Source organism: Aulonocara sp. 'chitande type north' Nkhata Bay, linkage group LG16, assembly GCF_057382095.1.
Source record: "Aulonocara sp. 'chitande type north' Nkhata Bay isolate Kocher_YH1m ecotype deep benthic linkage group LG16, A_spYH_male_GT1.1, whole genome shotgun sequence".
NCBI lineage: Eukaryota > Metazoa > Chordata > Actinopteri > Cichliformes > Cichlidae > Aulonocara > Aulonocara sp. 'chitande type north' Nkhata Bay.
In genome coordinates, this window is record NC_141359.1 from 21,104,426 (window position 1) to 21,126,348 (window position 21,923).

At 39.7% G+C, this 21,923-nt stretch overlaps 1 protein-coding gene across 1 annotated transcript in view; it reads left to right on the forward strand.

Moving 5' to 3' along the window:
* nalf1b (NALCN channel auxiliary factor 1b) overlaps positions 1-19,680 on the forward strand; it is a 106,023-nt gene extending 86,343 nt beyond the window's left edge. The window contains exons 2-3 of the mRNA XM_086267944.1: positions 10,829-11,000; positions 14,234-19,680. Of these exons, the coding sequence (XP_086124070.1) occupies positions 10,829-11,000; positions 14,234-14,535 (474 nt within the window). The 3' untranslated portion in view covers positions 14,536-19,680. The remainder of the gene's footprint in view (positions 1-10,828; positions 11,001-14,233) is intronic.
* The last annotated feature ends 2,243 nt before the right edge of the window (positions 19,681-21,923 follow it).

Below are 21,923 nucleotides of genomic sequence, written 5' to 3' on the forward strand. Positions count from 1 at the left end.
ACATGATACATTAATTTGTTAACTGATGATTTTAAAATGGCACAGGTAAACTTGAGTCTTTGTGTTAGCTCTGTGACTGACAGGTGATTTCTGATGGGTGAACTGCCTTCCATCTATTGATGACTGGGTTGAATGAGTACCCTGCTAGCACACTACCACCATCCATCCATTTATTCACCTTTTTCCAGTGCAGGGTGCTGATATAATATGTACTCATATTCACACGTACATTAATGTGTTTGGAGCATGGGATCAAGCCAAAGCACTGGCAGATAACCTATGTAGGCACAAGGAGAACATTCAGACTCCACACAGGAAGACCCCAGCCAACCGGCAGATTTAAATCCAGGACCCTTTTGCTATGAGGCACCAGCTCTAACCACTACAGCACCATGCTGCTTATTCTCAGCTTACTAATCTTGACTTCTAAGTCAAAGCAACTTTGTGCTCAGGCAGACATTAGCAAAATTGTCATTTTCTTTCTCATGTCATGAGAAAATCTCTAGAAATGTCTACTTATTTGGTCCAAATGATCATTTGGACTCAGTGACAAACTGATTTGGTTCAATAGGCCTCTCAAGAACTCAAGAATTCATTTAATTGCTATCGACAATTTTCATACTTTCAACTTTAATAGGGTAAAAAGATGAATTGGTGACATTTTATATTAAAAAGGAAAGCCCAACCTCAGTCTGCAATCATAACACTCTGTGAAAGCATTTTCCTGGTAGTCCTTGCATGCCACAACTAATGTCTTCTATATCTTTTTACATCAACTTTGCTCACCCAATTAACTTCCTTCAAAATCTTCACTACTTACATTATACTGCATTCACTGCTGTCCTTTCTTTGCAACCCAATAGAGTTGGCAGCATAAACAGAGAAAGAGGCAATTCTGGTTCTGTTTTAGGTACCTGTATGTAATGAATTAAATCTATGTAACTGTTTTGTTTGTTGTGTTGATTGTAGGTGGGTCAGAGATCAAGATCAGCATTTGGTAAATAAAAGCAAAGGAATAGTACAAAATGTAGCACACAAAGAAAATAATAGAGAAAGAGTAGCAATAAATTCAGTCTTAATGACGTTTGGATGCAGAGTAGTCAGAAATGTGTACGTGCAAACAATGCAAAAAAAACCCTAAAACGTTAACTCAAACCTGTGAGCGGAAGGTTCCAGATTAAAAGAAGAAAGAAAAAATAGCTTGATAGTGAACCTAGTTAAATAGGCTGAGACATAAATTACTCTGATTGCTTTTCTTTCCACTTCCCATTGGGTCACAGCAAGCACAGCTACAGCAGACAGAGAGGGAGACTAGCAAACCTAATGCAGTTATCACCTTAACACACTTCCAACGAAAGACTCTTTGCTCAAAAAATTATCACAATTTCTAGCACTGTTCTTATTTACGATGTGTGTGCTGGAAGCTTGGTGATAAATTTATCAAGTTGTCCAGACGCGGCGACACCCCGATAAACTACCTGAACGGGATCAACTGGGACGCTCGGAAGGTGCAGAGCAGCACCTGACACACTCTTGAAGTCAGTGACACCTCCTGCATGGAATAAATTCTGTCATTATTAATTCAGACACTGCCATGACCGTACCTTTCATTCATTCATTTTTCATACAACCCTGTAGTGCTGCTGTTTTATGATTCAGCGCTCATAATGTGTGTTGTAGTTTTCCCTTTTCACTGAGCATTACGCTTGCATTGAAATATGGCTTATCAAATTTCCTTAGAATAACAGCCTGGTGAACTTTGTACCGTCTGTAGTTTCCTTTTCCTTTTTTTATTTATTTTTTTTTACCTCAGCTGCCCTCTCTTTCTCTTTGTTTGAGTGTCTTTATTCTTCCTTTTAAAAACCAAACCTCCCTTAATGTAATACTGTGCACCCTTGCTGTGTGGTAATTACGTTAGCACTGCAGTCTTCTAAACGAGCAGCCCATATTTAAAAGATATGAGATGGTGAATTTTGTGTGTGGATGTGAAAATGTGCTTGTACCATAGTGGGCCCGCCAAAAACAACAAGCAGGTCGTTAAGAAACCAGCCCTTAAGTGTCCGCACAGCTATTCAAATGTAGCATGAATGTAATTGAATAGGCTACTCTCTTTGAGTTGTGTGAGTGCTTTCTACTTGGTTTTAATCAACTGATTGTGATGGGGCTTCAGTCTGCTGCCTGCCTTGTTTGTGCTTTTGTGTCACATTCTTGTTGGCTCCTCTAACGCCTTTGCTAACCGTGTCTGTTTATTTAATGTCTTGTCGTTCAGATCATTAGTTACGTTATATTTTCTCTACATAGCTGCAACTGACATAGTTTCTATGCTTGCCAGGTAGAGACGCCGCAGGCTAGTCAGTATGCATGCATGAATTAAATCAGTGCACATACAAGGAAATGCACATACTGTAGCATAATAGGAATGCAGTCATATTAGACTGATCATAGATGCGCTTTCTTTCTTTGCAGAGACCATTGGTTTGCTTTACACTGTGTTACATGTTGTTTAACAGATTATATTTGGCATAACCTTTGCTGTTTTACCCTTCAGCTCCATGTTATCATGGGAGTCCCATGAGGCATTGCTGCTGCTTCTGCTGCTGCTGCAGGAACTAAGGGAATAGCTTACACGCTAGCTCCTACTAAAGAATATCCTCTATTTGACCCTCTATGGCTCTGACTGCCCCAGTATCACTTCTTGAATGGACTGCTCATTTCATACAACAATGTGGAAAGCATACTAAAGTAGAAAATGTGCTTGAATTTACAGGATATGGGATTTTTTTGTGTGGTCTGTATGCGGTATATCGTTTTATTCCATTTAAACTTGAGCTCTAGGTTTTCTAACATATCCAAAGGGAATATGGTGCATTTGTGTTTTCTTTCTGCACTCTTTGTACCGAAAACTGGAGACAAAATCTGGATGACAATCAATTAAAGCCAGTGCAAAAGAAAGAGAAAAAGATTGTTTCTATAACAATGAGCCTTCACTTGATCTTCATCATGGCTTTGTGCTATTTACTGTACTCCTGTGCTCCCAGTTTGATCGAACATGAAAATAATCCAATTATAAGCTATTATACTGTCCCCAACTGTTCTATTATTGAAGATGAGGATCATTTAAAGTAAATGAAGCAGAAGAGAGGATAAAATGAGAGAGCCTAAATGGAATGAACCAGTGAAAAGCTGGTAGTTGAGTGACAAAGCTGCTCATGAGACCCCAAATATGTTTGTGTGCGTATCTGCTGCATTGCACTGCTGTTTAAAGAGGAATGTGTTGCAGCAATTTGGTTTGTTGCTACAAACTCCCTGAGTCTCCCTGTCAGCAGTTCAGCTGCAACCACAAGTCCAGATAAAACATTAAAGACAAGGCACTGACAAGGCAGGGCCAACCGGGGCCACTTAAAACTAATACCACGGGGCAGGCTATAAGGCCTTCCATCAATTACAACCTTATTAGACTAATCGTAATGAAATAATTCAATTCAGCAGACAGCTGACTCTCAACTCTGCAGATCACCAACAGGCAAGTAAAACAGTGGAGGGGAGGGATCGGCATGGATCTTTCTCTTTAAAAATAGTTGAGTCGTATTTGCAGAGATGAAGGGCAAAATCACTGAATCTACTATAGTTTCTTTTTCAAATTCTAGAAGCCAATCTTCAGCCTGCTTTGACTAGAAGCAGAATTCACCAAGCGCTGGATTGTTCACCCACTAATAGGGAACATGAGCTGGGTTTAGTGAGACAGGTTAGTTTTACCCTGCTGATGATGTGTTGTTGCAATAGTAAGGAAAGAAACACAGCTAACTTTTGCTGTGACGCCTCAGTTCTCATACTATCGTTTGTAACTCCAGTCCGTTTAATGTTTTTTTTTTTTAATTACAAAGAAATATTTAGAGTCATATTTTGTCTTATTTTGTTTCATTCTATGATACTTTCTGCCTCTAGGAGGTGGAGTGCTGTTGCCATTAGGCCATCAGCATTATAATTAACTAGCTGGATTTAGTTTGTTTTGAAAAAGTAGAGCGTGATTACTTACCATTGTTATTAAAAATTGTGGACACTGAGTGTATTTCTTTTCCCTTGCTTCTTCTTCTATTTCTTCATCTACTTGATTTTGACTTTATTCGTTTAAAATATCCTTGGAACCACAAGTAAGCCTGCAGTCTCAGAGCGAAGTGCTGTATTGGGGTGATACGATGCTATGAGGTCTTTAAGATCAGATTATCTTGATTATTCGAGCCCTTGTATGCGAGGAGAAGAACTTTAAATTAGATTTTAGATTTAACAGGAAACCAATAAGGAGAAGTTCATATGGGAAATATGTCCTCTCATTTTAGTCCCTGTCAGTCCTCTTTCTGCAGCATTGAGGATCAACTGAAGGCTTTTCAGAGAACCTTTAGAACAACCTGATATTAATGAAATGCAATAGTCCAGCTATGTTTTTTGTAAATGTATACCATGACGTGTGTGTTGTGAGACTGTATGTGGCACTTGCTCAAAGGGAGATGACGCAGTGAAAACCATTAAAACTTCTTGAATAAGAGATTTGCATGTGCAAAGTGATGGAAAAAAAATTTGAGAGCCAGCTGGCTGACCTCTAACTAACAGCCTGTGATTGAAGAGAAGGCTGTATTTTATTCGCTCCCCAAGGGGACTGAGAGAACACAGAAGTTATATAAAGGACAGAAAGAGTCCATCCTACCACCGTCTGTATTAAGACACTGCTCTCCTTATCGCTTTCACTTGCTATGTCTTCCTTCCACTCTGCGATTTGACATGATAAATTACCAGTCACAGCTCCACTGCAGACTCATAGTTGAGGGAGTAGAGCTCTCACATGCAGCAACAGCAGTAGGCTGCTCTAACTGGGACTAAGTGCAAACGGACATAACTGTGTGGCAAAGGGCCAAAGCCTGCTGTAGTCCTTACACCACATTTGTCACATCTCCTGCGTTTCTGGCAGCTGTTCTGCTGACTGATGTGTTTAGAGGTCTCCATGTATGTGTTGGTATCACCTAGATCTAACCTATACTGCTGTCCTTTGTCTTACAAATAAGCTATACTATACTTTATACTATACTTACTATACTTTTCTTCTGAAGGCACTTCAGATGGTGTCGCTCCTTCGCTGGTGCTATACATTCTTTAGTTTTTGATTTCGCTTCATGTTTGGGATGCAGTGCAAATGACCAGACAGACCTTGACTTTAACATTGTTTTTTCAGATTCTACTGAGTAGGGAAAATGTATCATGAATACCAAAAGAGACACTGCTTATCATTCATTGCCTCTTACATTGTTAATGTAATGTGATACATCGCTGAATGAGAGGCAACCTGGCATCCAGTTTATCTTTATTTCTCCAAACTGGCAGCTACAGGATGAACTAAAGGTTCTTCTAAGGTTGTTCTTTCAATTTAGGCTGTCTCAACTGTTTGTGTCTTCTAATGCCATCCACGACTGGCTTGATGATGTTGACATCAGGTCTCTCCGGGGGCTGTACCATCTGTCACTGGACTCTTTGGTCTTCTTTTCTCTGAAGATAGACCTTCATGACTTTAGTGTGTAAGCAAATCTAAACTGTACAAAAGAATATGCACATTCATTTAAATGCACATAAATTTGCATAAAATGTGTTATTATATTAGAAATATTAGCTTAATGTGTGCAAGATAGGACTCAAGGTCACGTGCCCATATTTTTGTTGCTCTACCAGGTGACAGAGAAGGACAGTGAGTGTGTGTGTGTGTGGTATCAATGAAAAGCCTCATGCTGTAAATATAAGTATTAGTGCAGAGAGAAGTTTACTGCATAGTGTCTATGAATGTGAACATATTCACCAATACTTACATCTCAGTCTGAAATATGCATTGCAAATGGTGGAACCATCCGAGCTTTTTTAATCATGTTATTTCTGATTCAACATCATTATATTGCAGATTGTATGTTTTAACTTAAAAGAATATTTGAGCAGCAAACAAAATAATCTCTTCTCACAACAAATGCGACATTCAGACTGACGCTAATCCCCCCACCCCAAGTATGAAATATTTGCTAGCTTTATTTAAACAAGGGCAATGTTGGCGCATGTTTTGCCTTTTGTTGTTTTTTATTTATTTATCTTGAATTTATATTAATATTCACACCAAATTTGTAAAATATTATTCAGGTTTAGCAGTTACCTCAGGCAGCCCCTTTATTGAAGCCAACAGCATGGCCTGTCAGGGCACGAACACTGGACACTCTGAGGATGTCCTTTGCTGTCTGGACACAGGATGTTAGCAGCAGATCCTTTTGGTCCTGTGCACATCAGGCTCTGGCTCTTTCTGAATCTTTCTTCGAATCATTCAGGCGACTGTCCCACTCTGCCTGAAGTCCTCCACCATAGTCCCCTTGCCTAAGAAGCCCCACATCACCGGCCTGAATGACTACAGACCGGTGGCACTCACCCCAGTGGTAATGAAATGCTTTGAGAAGCTGGTCCGCAGACACATCACAGCAGCCCTGCCCCGCAGCCTGGATCCACACCAGTTTGCCTACAGAGCAAACCGATCCACGGAAGACGCTGTAGCCACAGCACTCCATGCTGCATTAACTCACCTGGAAGAGCATGGTAGCTATGTGCGGATGCTCTTCGTGGATTACTGCTCAGCTTTTAACACCATCCTTCCACACAAACTGGTGGCCAAGCTACAAGACCTGGGGCTTCCATACAGCACCTGCATGTGGATCAATAGCTTCCTCTCGGGCCGTAGACAGAGAGTCAGAGTTGGCCATCACACATCCTCAGCCCTGAGTCTCAGCACTGGCTCACCCCAGGGCTGTGTGCTCAGTCCACTGCTCTACTCTCTCTACACACACGACTGCACTCCTCGCCACCACAGCAACATCTTTGTGAAATTTGCAGATGACACCACAGTGGTGGGGCTCATTTCCAAGGGAGACGAGTCTACGTACAGAGACGAGGTGGAGCAGCTGACGTCATGGTGTAAGGCCAATAACCTCCTCCTCAACACTTCAAAAACCAAAGAACTCATAATAGACTTCAGAAGGAAAAAGGCAGAGATCCAACCACTATTCATAAATGGGGACTGTGTAGAAAGGGTGGCAAGCTTCCGCTTCCTGGGAGTCAATATAGAGGAGAACCTTTCCTGGAGTGTGAACACCTCCGAGCTGCTGAAAAAGGCCCAACAGAGACTGTACTTCCTGAGAATTCTCAGGAGGAATAACATCACACAGAGACTGCTGGTGTCCTTCTACAGAGCCACCATTGAGAGTGTTCTAACTTACTGCATATGCATCTGGTACACTAGCTGCACAGGGGCTCAGAGGAAAGCACTCCAAGGGATCATTAACACCGCCCAAAAGATCACTGGCTGCCCTCTCCCCACACTGGAAGTTCTACACAACGCCCACTGTTTTAAAAAGGCCCAAAACATCATAAAAGACACCTCACATCCTGGCCACTCCCTGTTCGAACTGTTGCCCTCAGGCAGACGGTACAGGGCAATCAGAGCAAGGACTAATAGACTCAAACACAGCTGTTATCCAACTGCAATAACACATCTGAATACTACAAAAAAATGTCCATCACGCCACTCTTGTGTTAATCTATGCACGGTCTGAAGCATGTGTGTGGGAATGTATGTGAATGTTTTACTGTTATATCTTATTAGTATTTTAAGTATTCTATCTATTTTATTTATTGAATTTTATTGTTTTATTTATATTTTGATATTGCTAGGGATGATGCAATGATCGGGGACCATTCTTAATTTCGTTGTTCTCATGACAATGACAATAAAGTTTCTGATGATTCTGATGATTCTGATGAGTGTGTCATGGTGCACTGTCCTGCTGAGGGAGGATGCTGCTGTCAGGGAGTGCCATTCCCACTGGGGCTGGGCATGCTTGATCTACAATACTGTTATTCAGCTGGGAAACCAGGTCTTTCTGTAAAAAAAAAATACAATGTAGTGGAACAAAACGGCCAGCAGTATTGTTCCTGATTGAACTGAAAAGGACATTTTAATTGACTAATGTTCATCTGTATATCTAATTAACAGTATATTAGCTAATATCACTTTTGTAAAGCAGATATTAGTCATATTAGGTATATTTTCTTGTTATTCACAACACACTCTTTACTGTTAATCTGGATATATCATAAACACACATGTATACCTACACCTATACATGCTGGCACACACACATACATACTAGCAACATGCAAATATTCTGTCTGCATGGACAAGTGATATGATCTGTGCTTTGGTGCACTGCTTTTAGGTGTGATGATTAGTGCACAGCAGGTGCTAGCTTGCCTCATAGTCCCTGGAGTGGTGCTGGAGGAAATACCATCTAATTGCTGCAGGTGATAGTACCACACAATGAGGCGACCGACTTATAAAATGAAAAAAAGATAAAATAATGTGCTAGGTAAATCGTTCTTCCCCACTTGTGCACTTGTTGAGCAGAGAAAATGGGCGAGAACATTTTTACCAATGCCAATGCAAAAGCATTATGTAGTAGAGCAGGGCGATATGGCCAAAAATATTTATCACGATATATATTTGAAAATTTGCGATAACGATATAACTGACGATATAATTGATGCAAGACAAAATACAACTCCACAACATTACTAGCGCAAAAAGACAACCTTCCATTTATTTTCACTTAAACAAGAAGCTGGTTTTTATGTACATTAAAGCTTTATAAAAATGTAACAGTGCAAATGCAAATTCCTTGCTGAAAGTTTAACCAAAAGGCATTTCCAGTAGAAATGGGCTGACATATCCTGAGCATAACCATGTATAATATCCACTGAAGTTAAAAAGAGGTGCTTTGCAACATTAAACTGCAGTGTGCAGTACGTATTTTTCGGACCATAAGGTGCACGGGATTATAAGGCACATTAAGCGAAACAAAGCAGTCAGATAAATCGAACTTTATTAAACTCATTCTTCTTGCTTCCTCCACTTCTGTACCATTGATTCATTAATGTTGAATTCTCTGGCAGCTGCTCTATTCCCATGTTGTTGCAGTATATTAATGACTAACCTCGTATTGTGGATGGATTATCTCAGTTGTTCTCCTGACTGAAGTTTGGTCTGTTTACAGCATCCTGCCATGCGATTGCATTTGTCTCTAACCATGAGGAACCTTCACGTTAACTTTTATAAGTGGAAAAGTGTTAGTGTTCGTCCTCCAGCTTCACTGTTTATGTTATGCTAACATAGCTGTGTCGCTAGCGATCAGGTAGCACATCATTATATACCAGCTAGCCCAACTTCAGTAACCCTACAAACGTCACTGCTGTTTAGTTTCCTGTCTTCATTTATGCTGTAAGTGATAGCAGAGCTGTACATTTGAATTTTTTCAGAAATCTCTCAGTCAGAACATGCAATATCATGCTTAGGTAACTAGCAAAACTAGCGAGCTGATCGTTTTATTAAAGATGAAAGAATTTAGACAGTTTTTAACTCTCAGTGATGCTGCAGTGTTCGTTTGACCTGAAGGGGGGGTTTAGGACCCAGATTACTCCCAGATTTAAGAGCATCTTAGTCCGACAAATACGACAATAACGACGGCCTCTTGCATGTTCTGCAAAAAAATGTGTTTTGTCGTGTATCTGACGGACAAACACCAAACCAGTTCCACATCACTGAAGTTGCACCATTTTTACAAACCAATTCTGGTTCATCTGTTTCACTCAACAATCGGCCATGTGCGTATGAAAACAAAGGCACTGCGCATGCGCGTTTTACTCATATTCTATCGCAATATTTCATTTTCCTATCGTTGCCTAACATTATACCGGTATTACCGTGAACGGTATAATATGGCCCAGCCCTATTATGTAGTATAAGGCTTTGACCAGATTCCATGTATTTGAGCTAACCCGAGAAGATGACTACTTTACACTGTGGCTCGAAAACAGGAGTGTTTGCGAACTGATTTCTATCGACCGTGCTTACAAATAATACCAGTTTTTAGCTGCAGAACGACTGATCAGAGTCAGTTAAATCAACCCTGATTCTACTCTCTCTGGGTTAAGTGCGTGCATGGCGAATGAAAAACGTTATTATCAAAGGAGCTCCATCATTACAGTTCGCCATAGCAACAGGTAAATGCAAAGCAGACCCACCATTTTCATCCAGCGTTAGGTGTAACAAAGCAAATTTATCTTTAAAAAAATGTTATATTATTACATTCTTTTTCAGTGCGGTTCACATTTAGCACACTTGAATTTCTGAGAACTGTAAAAAAAGGCTTTTATATAGTCAGTGCTATAAACAGACACATGGTGTTCCCAACCCAAATATTGTACAAGTAGTGATAATAGCCATGCTATTTTGTGTTAAAGCTTGCTGGTGATGGTCCTACAGTAATTTGTTGGCACAATATTTGAATTTAAGCATGCATGTTATCTTTTTTGTTTTTAATGGAGCGCAAATATTTTAAAAGGTATTCATTTGTCTGCTGTCCTGTGTTGCTCTACTTAAAGACCACTCGCATAAGAGCAGTTAAAGGTGCAGTTTCAGTGCAGAGCAATACTCAATTTCAACATAACTGGACAAATCTCAGTATTGACTGACAAAGTGATGACTGCCCAGCAACAACTAAATTCAGCACAAACAGTGGATATCAGGATCGCCAGGATATCTGCTCATTCCTGTGTGGATCAGTAGATGTGGAGGTCATGATGATTCACATCAATGCAAGCGTGTGAGCATGTGTGTGTGTGTGTGTGTGTGTGTGTGTGTCATCCAGCAAAAGCCTTACTAACTCATCAATATCCTCTCACCTCTCTGTCTTCCACCTAGATGGTTTATAAGCCTTGGCTGTGTTCTCAGTACTTCCAGACCACCCAGATGCACTGCAGCAATCGAATCCCCTGTGGTCAGTACTGCCTGGAGGTGCAACAGCGGTGCCCCTTTGTCCTGCCCGACAATGATGATCTCATTCACGGAGGCAGCCCCAGTTTTATATGCACAGGTACAAAATAATCATTGTGCATTTGATATATTGTTGTGTTTGTAATTTTATCCTGTGTGCTTAAGCTTTAAGGTGCTCAGTGAAATTTCGGGCTAAGATATTGCTATTCTGGGATTCAAAGCCACACATCAATTTCCTTTAACCTCCCACCTACTTCATTTACCGCAGGCCACGCTCTCAGCTTGATTACAATGAGTAAGCACATGTGCTTAGCGTTTCACTCAGTAATCCTTCAGGCACACAACCGCAGAAGAACAGGCAGAAAACACGTATGAATTTACACTTACAGGATGTTCTGACTAATCATCAGACTGACAGGGAGATACACCATAACAACAAATTGCTGCCAATTACTCATAGCTCCACGAGGCAGCTGCACGTTACAGCACTGAGACAATAGGTCCATATGCTCCGTCTGTCCTGCACAATACAAGGCGCTTTAAATGCTTCTCAGTGAAAGTTTAAGGTGCTTTCATTTGTGAGACGTGAATGTACCGGAGCCATCCGAAGGGATAAAAGTGATTTGCATTTCCATGTCTTTGGGATTTTAAAGCAATGTTTCAAAATGTCGTCCACTGGAAAAAATGCCAGATTCTGTTTAATGGTCCTGATCGGTGTTTGCAGCAGCAGGGTTTAAAAAAAACAGCAGATGAATGAGAGTGCTTAGCTGACCAATCACCGACAGTCTCTTATCCTTCAGAAACTGCTACCTCCTGAGTAGGCACAGGAACTGTCTCACCAGAAACTGAGAGCCTGTTTATTCTGTTAGAAAGACTGAGTTCCTGAGAAGATTCTAGTGGGGGGAACACGTTTATCACTGGTGTGTGTCAATACCGAATGCACTTTTTATTAATGCACTGCTCTAAATCATAATATAATAGCTAACCATGTCAAAATAGCACTTTTTCCCCACATACTGCTGTTCAACAAAAGTGCATTTTGTAAGAATTTTAAATCGGAACCTTTTATTTCACTAACTTGTGTATATTATGCTAATGCAAATACAAACTGAAGATCTACATATATATTTAAGGTCAAGCTATCTAAGAGCTAACAGGGATCTTGCAGCCTTGATGACTGAAACGTAACCAGAAGCCCTCGAGTTGCTTCAGTTTAACTAGAAAACCAAATCAAAAATTAACCAAGCAGAACCTAATTTTTAGTCAAATCACCTCTGGTTCCCATGACAGCAGCATAATGTTGAGGTATTGACAGGAACAAATACTGAAGATAATCAACCAGTAGTCTCTGATTCTTCTCTGTGACGAGCGACAGATGCCCCAAGATGCCAAAAGTTCAGAGGATTAAAGCATGATGCACTTTTCTTTGAACAACTCTATGTGGGTTGAGTCCCCACTGGCATCATATGTTGATGCTGCCCTCTGGTGGTCATGTTGAGCATGAGGTTACTTTACAACAGAGACAAATAAGATGTGATGAATCAGTTGCCAGTTTGTGGCAGTTTTTACTGAGACATATATGATTATAAAGAACAATCAATATGGCCGTTTTTTCCACAGTAAATTCAAACCAGTATTCTTTTCTTTTCAATGTCAATGTGTCTTATAAAAAGCCCAACATCAGTAACCAGTGTTGGGAAGGTTACTTTTAAAATGTATTCCATTACAGAATACAGAATACATGCCCCAAAATGTATTCTGTAACGTATTCCGTTACGTTACTCAATGACAGTAACGTATTCTGAATACTTTGGATTACTTAATATATTATCATGCTTTTTACAACAACGTGAATGTACTATTGCTGTGTGATTTATTACTATTACTGAAGGTCCGCGACTCCGAACTGTAGTAAAGGGACCTCTGACTAATACGGCGGGGTCCCTGTCGGCTCGTAGCCGAAAAATAGCTTTACTTTGTTGTGTGGGTCAACTTTTCTTGCGAGAGACAGAGAGAGGCGTTGAAAGACTGCTCCAACGGAACTTATTGTTTTCGGAGGAAAACACGAACACGGTGTACAGTCGAGTCTTAATAGCTTACTTACAACTGGGCTCGTCAGGCACTCTTCTTGGCTGCAGTGGTTATTATTATATTTACATGCTTCCAGCTCCCGTTTTTCCTCGATGACAACTCGTACCTTTCCACTCCCCTTTTTCTCCCTCCTCGCGCTCACAGACCCATAACGTGTATGGCAGTCCATTCTCCCTGCAACACGGACTACACTGCCCATGATGCTACATTCTTTAGAGCTATGCTTGTAGCATTCAGCCTGTTAGCTTAGCACAACAACAACAACAACGAAAAGGCTCTCAGGAAACACACAGTCAAAAGAGAGAGAGAGAGCGTCGCCCTGTAACCATGGCAACCGTAACGCTGCCGCCTGGAACAACAGCACGTAGCTGTCAAACAAAACCCAAACAGTCCTGACCCGCGACAATATTAAACAGGAAAGTACCGCAGTGTAATCCATTTATTTCAACAAAGTAACTGTATTCTGAATACCACCTTTTTAAACGGTAACTGTAACGGAATACAGTTACTCATATTTTGTATTTTAAATACGTAACGGCGGTACATGTATTCCGTTACTCCCCAACACTGTCAGTAACATTAAACAGTAAAGTAACATGTAAAGTTTTCTCTTGCTCCATTTTTTCTCGTCCCCTTCTAAAACAATTTATTTGGAGAAATTTTTTTAAATATACTTTACATATCTGTTAAAAAGGAAATAGTATGCTCCTCAAACAGTTGGTAACTGTATTTATTTATTTATTCATCTATTTATTTTTGCTGTGGCTTAATAAATTAGAAGTTACTAACACACATTCAGTAAATATTTTTGGATGCTGGTTTAATAACTACATTTTTGCACTAATGAGTATTTATGGATCCAGAAGAGTTTATGGACTTTTTTTCTTACCAGAGGCAGCAAATTAAATATGTGCTCTGTACATTATGACTGATTATAGGAGAGGGTTATAGCTTCTGGAGCTCTTTCAGTTTTATCTGCTGTGTCTTTGCATTGTATATGCATATGTGTGTCAACTGTAATCCAAAAATGGGGGCTTTGTCAGAGACAGGCAGTAACTATATTGTTCCTCTTCTTGCAGGTAGGTTGCAGACAGGAAGCAGCAAACATTTTTTTCTTTCTTTTGCTTTAAAAAAAAGAAAGAAGCAAAAACAAGTATGAATTTATTAAAAATGCTACACAGAAAAGTGCATTTCTCACTCTTTTCTTCTTTACATCCCTCCAACCCCAAAAACAACCTCCAGGGCTGCTGGAAGACTATCCATCAGGTGTGGACCCAGATGCAGAGTGCTGTGACGTACGGTGGTACTTGAAAGCAGACAACCGTTCCCGGGGGACCCTGAAAAGAACTCACCCACCATGCCAGCACCGTACCTCCCTCAGCTCCTCAGCAGCCTGCAGACTGTGTAACAGCCGGCTCAAACTCTGCCTGCTGGTCCTTGTCCTCCTACACACTGTTGCCAGCCTCACAGCATCCCACAATGCAACAGGACTGGGCCTCCCCACCATCACGCCTCTGGAGGAGAGCCCTGCCAACGAGGAGTGATAGAGCTGCCAGGAGAAGGTGAGGTTGTTGGGGTGGGGGATTCCCTCACCATGGCAACCGATGTGGAAAAATACAGCCACAGCTGTGCAAGCGGCTGGAGCTGTACGCCTGTGGACATCCTGCAACGCTTTCTGGCAAATGGAAAATGTGGGACGCTTTGATATTAAAAGACACAGGAATCAATCAAGACAAATGAATAACTAAACAAACAGACATACCGCGGGGTTCAAACAGTCCCTTCTGTAGGGAAAGGGGACAATGCCACAGCCTTTGTTGAGAGGGAAGGTCAGCTTCCTCGTGGCTGAGTTTCTCTCACTACGCTTTTTTACACTGTGTTCCAATTATTGGTTTGTGTTGCACTGGCTAACTATGGAATAACACAATCATATTCACTTTTTAATGTTCATCCTTTGTCTTTGTTTCTGAGTCTCTCATAGAGGAAGGAAATGTGTCTGCCTCGAAATAAGACAGACAACGTGTAAAGAAAAAGAGGAATATCTTGCAAGTTTGTCTGTGTGTGCGTTTTCTAGATTTACTTGTGTGCGTGTGAGCATGTGTGTGTAAGAGAAGGAGTGTGTGTTGCGGACACAAAAGTCTACCTAACAGGCTGGTACAGCAGATGATTTTTATGGAGGCCCCCTCAGATGTCACTTAGCTCTGCCATGGTGTTTTGATGGCCACAATCTCATTAAACACCACTGACTTTTTTGAATGTGGTTCTGATGTCCATAATAAATACAGTGTTTAACGCAGGTTTACAGTTTCCCCTTAATTTGTTTTGTGAGATAACATTGACCCATTAATGTTGCTTTTAAATCCAAAATAGCAAAACCTGGCATTAGAAACCAGGACAGGACAGCCCGTTCTGTTTTTCCAATGCTTTAAATCTCAGATGAGCTCTTTTTAATACAACATGGGTCTTTTTACTAGCTTTGACCATAATTCCTTATTTTTGACTATTCAATCTAATAGGTTTGATCAAATATAAAATGTAAAATTTAGGCCATATGCATATGCACGGTTCTTTGCATTTAGGTAACTGTCTTCAGGTGCCAAAGAAATGGATTAGAAAATGTGCTTATCTGCTCTCCATTGTCTTTGTTACCTCAGCGAATGTTGTAGCATCATTACTACTAAGTGTCATCTTGACGAATAGAACTGACTGTCAAAACTACAAAAATGAAATCCAATTTGTGGTGAGCCAGATGAAAGCTTTAGGTTCCTATTGTGACAGGGCCGAGCCATGTCAATGACAAAATTTACAAATGATTAGAATTTTAAAAGGTTAAAAGTTTTTTAGGGGTTACTTCCAGGATTTTGGATCACTGGATTTAAAATCATCATGTTTTTAATGCAGGGAAAATATTAAGTAAACGTGAGCTGTTTTCACACTTCCACTGCAGCAATGAACTTCTCTGGACATCCGGTTACGGGGCTGCATGCAGAATGCAGATGTTCTCATTAAATAGTTCTTAACCTGCACTGTCTGGAGTTAATGTGTGAAAATGACAACAGTGATTCAAGTAAAGCAGGGTGGCGAAAAGTTCATTTTTGTCAGCTTTTTAGAGTGGATGTAAACCTGATGAATTATTATACCTGGAAAAATGATCACCTTTGTCAGTGTACACAAAAGTGTAAGATTCAGAGATCGGGCAATTTTATCTCACCAAATGAAATTAAGCCTATGCTTGTCTTAATCAAGGATATTATTTCTTATTCTAAACATACTCCTCTTCTCAGCAACATGGCTGAGCAAAGCTGACTGATGCTGGGATAAAAAAAACATTAGATCAGTATATTTAGCACTGTTAAACCAGACATAAAAAGACTTGCTCTTTTTTAAGGTACCATCCAGTCAAATAGTGTCTGCAGCATACAAACAGCATTTAGTCTGAAGACCGCTCCTTTCCCCTTAAGCCTTGGATCGGCTTCTTCACCTTGACGTGGGTTCATAATAAAAATGTAACAGAAATATGACTAATAAATCACTCTAGCTATGAATACTACTTGAAAACAAAAACTCAATTTGCTGTTTTCCCCTGAACCAAAACCTAACCTCAGGCTTTTTATTCAAAGGAAACACAGTGACTGGATGTTACCTTTAATGACCTTTCGTAATTTGTAAACTATAACTCCCATGCAATTATAAAAAGGATAAAATGTCAACATCTCATTAGGCACGGTAGCTCACTACCTGCAGCTACTCCGGTTTCTTACACTGTATTCCTGCTCCCCGGCCCCTTGTGCTGAGCTGGTCCCATACGACACACAGACTGACATTCCCCATCTGATAACCACAGCGCAGTTCTGACATATCTGTTGAATCCAAATGTGTATTACATGAACTGCATGTGGAGGCGCTGCAAGGTTATGAAAGCCTCTTTTGTTGATTGTCTTCAGCCCCACTCCCTGAATGCACCACATCTTATCCCAAATCGGCTCCTGTGGCATGCCCACTGTCTTGTACTTTTTCTCCTGACATGTCAAACTCCTGTCTCATTAAGTAAAGGGCTTATTAAGATATACAGATCAAACGCCATCAAAACAGACATCAAGCACATTCAAAAAGGTTGCATCCAAATTGTTAGTAGACAAAAGGTAAAAACCTGGCTCATTTATTATTACTGTTATTGTTATTATTTTGAACTCATGCGGTTTCAGTACAAAGGTATTCCGCCGGCTGCTACTGGAAAGCAGAAACAGAAACAAACACAGAGAGAGGAGCATGCCATTGTTTGTGTTTGCACCAATCACATTATCTGTGATCATCTAGGTCCGCTAACACTTTGATTTATAAATGTTGACCTGTGTGTGAAAAGAGAGGAATGGTTTGACCTTAAGGGCTGACTTCTTCTTTTGTTTCTGGTTTTATTTTTTGTCTCTTTGATGAACAAGGCTGTGAGATCAGGTACATGGTAAAGATGAGCAGATAAACAGCTTTTGCTGAATGAATTTTTTCCCCCCACTCTCGAATATGTTTATTGCTTATATGAGATGTCCAGTCTGATATCTGATGTCAACACTTTTATTATTAACCTTATATGAGGATTTAAAATTCATCATTATTCACACAATTTCTATATAATAAGTATATTGGCTTATTTTGGCACTTACTCTTTAGACCCTGCCTCAGTCTCATTACCATTGCTGCTTGCTTGAAATGCATACATAACTGTTTCATGGTCATGCGGCACGGCACACCCATGCCCATCATAAATGACTGCTTCCGGTTTCAGAACAATGCTGCTATACCATTGGCCACCACTAGATGGCAATAGATTTATTCGTTTCCACTGACACTTCTGCTAAAGACCTACCACAAAAGGTCTGACAGATACACGGAAACCAGGAAGGCAGAGCTCCATGTGTGCTGCTGTGTGCTCTTCTTTTGTTCTTATACATAGATGTAGGTTAATGTCTCTGAGTCTCTTTGGAGAGCTCATTTGTGTTTAAATGACCTCGTGGCAGTGGGACAGGTGTGGCAAACCACAGCTGTCTTTCACCACACAGGGTCTTGCAACATTACCTATATGATATTAGCTGCAGTCCTGAAGCATGCATTTTAGTGTGAAATCAGTACAGTGATTGCACATTAGATTGTGTAATAACTGTCATTGCCCCAAAACAGACTCTGTATTATTTGCATTTTTCCGTTCTCGTCTTAAGGAAATATTTCCCCCAAATTTCCATAACATGAAATGCAGTACAGGATGTGCAGACAGCGGTTAATGGTGCCCAAGCATAAATAAATAAAATTTAAAATACAGCATGACATAGTGCTTTTCATAATGACACATAATGGACATAAGAAGGAATACAGGGTCTGCAAGAAATGCTAGCAATACATAGATTGCCCCGCAAGTGTCATGCAAGCCTTGTCACAAGCACATGTAAAAGATGAGTCCACCTTGAAGTGTAATATGTTCAGCAGATTGTGATTTCATCCTGCCGTTAATGGCCAGCGGTCATGCTGCGATCCAGCAGCCACCAAAAGCCAACCGGCGGACACGCCTATTCAATAAACCTGCTTTCAGAAGTCACGCAGAGAACATGGTTGCTTTACACGCAGCAGAGCATCCTGACTGTGGTTGCATGGGTGCGAATGCTGTGCATATGTGTCATCTATCACACGCCTTCACACATGTTTGCACCAGGTATGGACATTTCTGTGTGCAAGATTACTTCCAAAAACAAACGAAAAAAGAATTAGATTTGACTGATGTAAATCTCTGATTTGACTTTTGTTGGTAATGCAGGCTTGCACGCAACAGTTACTCTGTGATAATTTAATTTTTTTGTATGTATTGGTTCGTCAAATTTTTTACTGCATTATAATGAGAAGAAATTGTGTAGGGTCTTATAGATTCAGACTAGATCCCAGACAATGGTCTGTAGCGATCATAGGTTATGGTCTGTCACGTTCCATTACACACTAACGTACAAAATCGAATTTTGTGTTTTACCCCTGCACATATAGAGTATTTATGCCTCTTGCCATTACCACCCTGTGCACCCACCACGAAATAATATGTACACAAATATTGCCCTCTTTCACTCTTTCTCAGCCTCTCTCTGTTTTCACAATAGTTCTGTTCTCTATCCTGTGGATCTATGCAGAAGCCCATTCCTTATTTTGGTTGTAAATATGTTCCCTAGTATGCTGAACAATGTATGTCTCTCCTTGTGTACTTTGAGTTGATGTCATGCTGTTACTTTCTTCTTCTTCTTCTCCTTCTTCTACTTCTGATCCTTTTTTTTATTTAAGCGTCTCAGATCATTGATGTTAAAAGAGAGTGTGGTGAGGTTTAACCAATAGACTTGTCCTCAGCTTTGCAACCTTATTGTGAAAGGTTGTGGCTTTGTGTGTGCATAAGTGAATGATTTATGATTATAGAGATGAAAAAGGTTCAAAGGCATATAGAAATATCATTGCGATTATGATTATTATTATTACTATTATACTACCAGTATATTGTAATATTATAGATGCTTTAGTTCAAGTAACTTCTTTAATTTTTCTACAAACAACTTTGATGAAATGATTTATAAAACAGTCTCACAAGTCATGATCTTTTCGAAAAGTATGAAAACTACTGCTACAATGATTAAAATTGTGTTCTGATGAAAATAAATACAGACATATAATCTGTTCCTCTGTGGTGCTTTTGCATGATGTGACTTGCTTCCAATCAACGTACAAAAGTAGTGGTGAACACAACGCACTAACCATACAAAAATGATATTCAGGGTTTTAATAAAGACATAAAGACATGTTTGAAAAAGCAAGGACAGTAGGAGAAGCAAAAAACACGAGTTAACATCTAAAATTATTTCTGAACAGGCAGTTTCTACAACCTTTAAGCTGACGACACAGGCTGCAATAACAGAACTTTGCAGGAAAGTAACAGTGCTGACAGCAGCTACCTTGGCAGCACTCTGCTGATGTGTGCAGCAAAGGATATGTACACTGCTTAACAGATTAATTAGATCACCCATTGTAAGTTAATGCTACAGCTGCCCTCAGTGAATAGCATCAGTAATTTTCAAAATTGCTTTTATGTTTCTGTAATGGTTAATTCACCAAAATGCATAAGATCTTTCATTAAAGTGATATTTTAAAGGCTAAAATATAACTATTTTTGTTACCCATGAATTTTCACATTTACAGTTTCACATAAAAGCATAAAAATTACAAAAATATAGCAAAACATATACTGGGACATAAAGTGTGCTATTTTACTAATAAACAACAATCAAATGTTTTGTTTTAAAGAACTTTTGACAGATTTGTAAAATATTTCTGTTTTCATTTTATGACAAGTGGTCTAAGAAATGTATTAAGCTTTTTCTTTTGAGTCTCATAAAAGAAAAAAACACAATTATATCATAAATGAAATAAAATCAAATCCAGTATTGTACAAAAACAGAAAAAAAAATCATTAGAAAAAAAATTGATTATGCCAGGAAAATGTTATGATTCTCTACCATAATTGTTTAGCACATAAGGCCAAAGTAAAACTCATATAAAATCTAAAATAATGAAAATAAGTTAAGTTTTTTGCACAATTTTGTTTTATTAGTCAACCATAAAGTTTGGTTATTTTTATCAATAGCTACACATTCCTGTGCCACAGTATTGCTTAAACATGCAGTTCCATTTACAACCTTGAGATGGCAGTGAAAGTACATTAAATGTAGCTTATGCTGTCATATATTAAAAAAATAGAAAAAAATAGAAAAAAATAGAAGGATAACCACAGGGATCATGAATGAATGCTTTATGGAGATTTAGCCACATCAGAGATGAACTGTACATATTATCACTTCAGCAGAGAGGTGGGTTTGTGTATTTATCTGATTAGAAATACAGCACATCATTTAAATTCTGTGCATCGAAGGTGAGAGTTATGGGAGAGGAGTGGATCCATTTTCCTATTACACATTATGAAACTGCTGACCAAGAACCAGTGAGGCCAGTAAGATCAATTGCATACACACTCACCATTAATAATTAATGTCGCAGCACATGCATTTATTCAGCTGCTTACTGAGCATCAGATACTACAGCTCCCCTGAATTTGAATGATAATGTGCTATACTCTGTAAGGGAACTCAAAGGTGTTTGGATTAATATTTCTTGTGGTCCATGAACTATGTCACATTATGTGAACTGAATTATTGAGGGTCACTGAGAGCCATTGAGATATATTGCCTACAGACAGTCTCAGAACTCGGTGCTATTGTAATGGAGGATTATAAAGCTAAAGAACAATAACAAAGGGCATATTCTTGTTTACCTTCCGCTCTGTGCCACAGGCCCTTCCATTTTGGATTAAAGCCCTCATTTCTATTTCAGCTTGTTGGGGGGGATGAAGTGCTCAGCGGACTAATCCTCAACTAACCCGCCAATAGTCTGCATCCAATATTCCACCTGTCATTCAAACCACAGCCTCTGTGTGTCTGTGTGGTATTAAGAGGCCACGTGGTTTTAAAATAGAGGTTGGTTGCTGGATTTAGTGATAAATGTAAAGTTTAATGGATATCTGATTTTTAAATCCTCAGAGAACATTTCTAGTTTTAGTGTGTGAGACCTTGAAAGAATTGTGATACCTGTGTGTTGTGATATATTCACCAACAGAGGTCAGCACAATGCTGCTGTTAGAGGAAATGTAAAGTTCTCCAAAAACGTATAACCAATCAGAATGGCTCATCCAGTCTATCAACCCTCTGAAAACTCCACGTAGCCGTGTTTCAGGAATTAGCACTCCAAAGAAGTAGCAGCAAATATTTTTCACCTCTAATTAGTGATTAGTAAGATTTCACGTCCTCTATTCCTGCCAAAGGTACCATAGCCACAGGAGGGCACTGTCACGAAACATAACTACGTA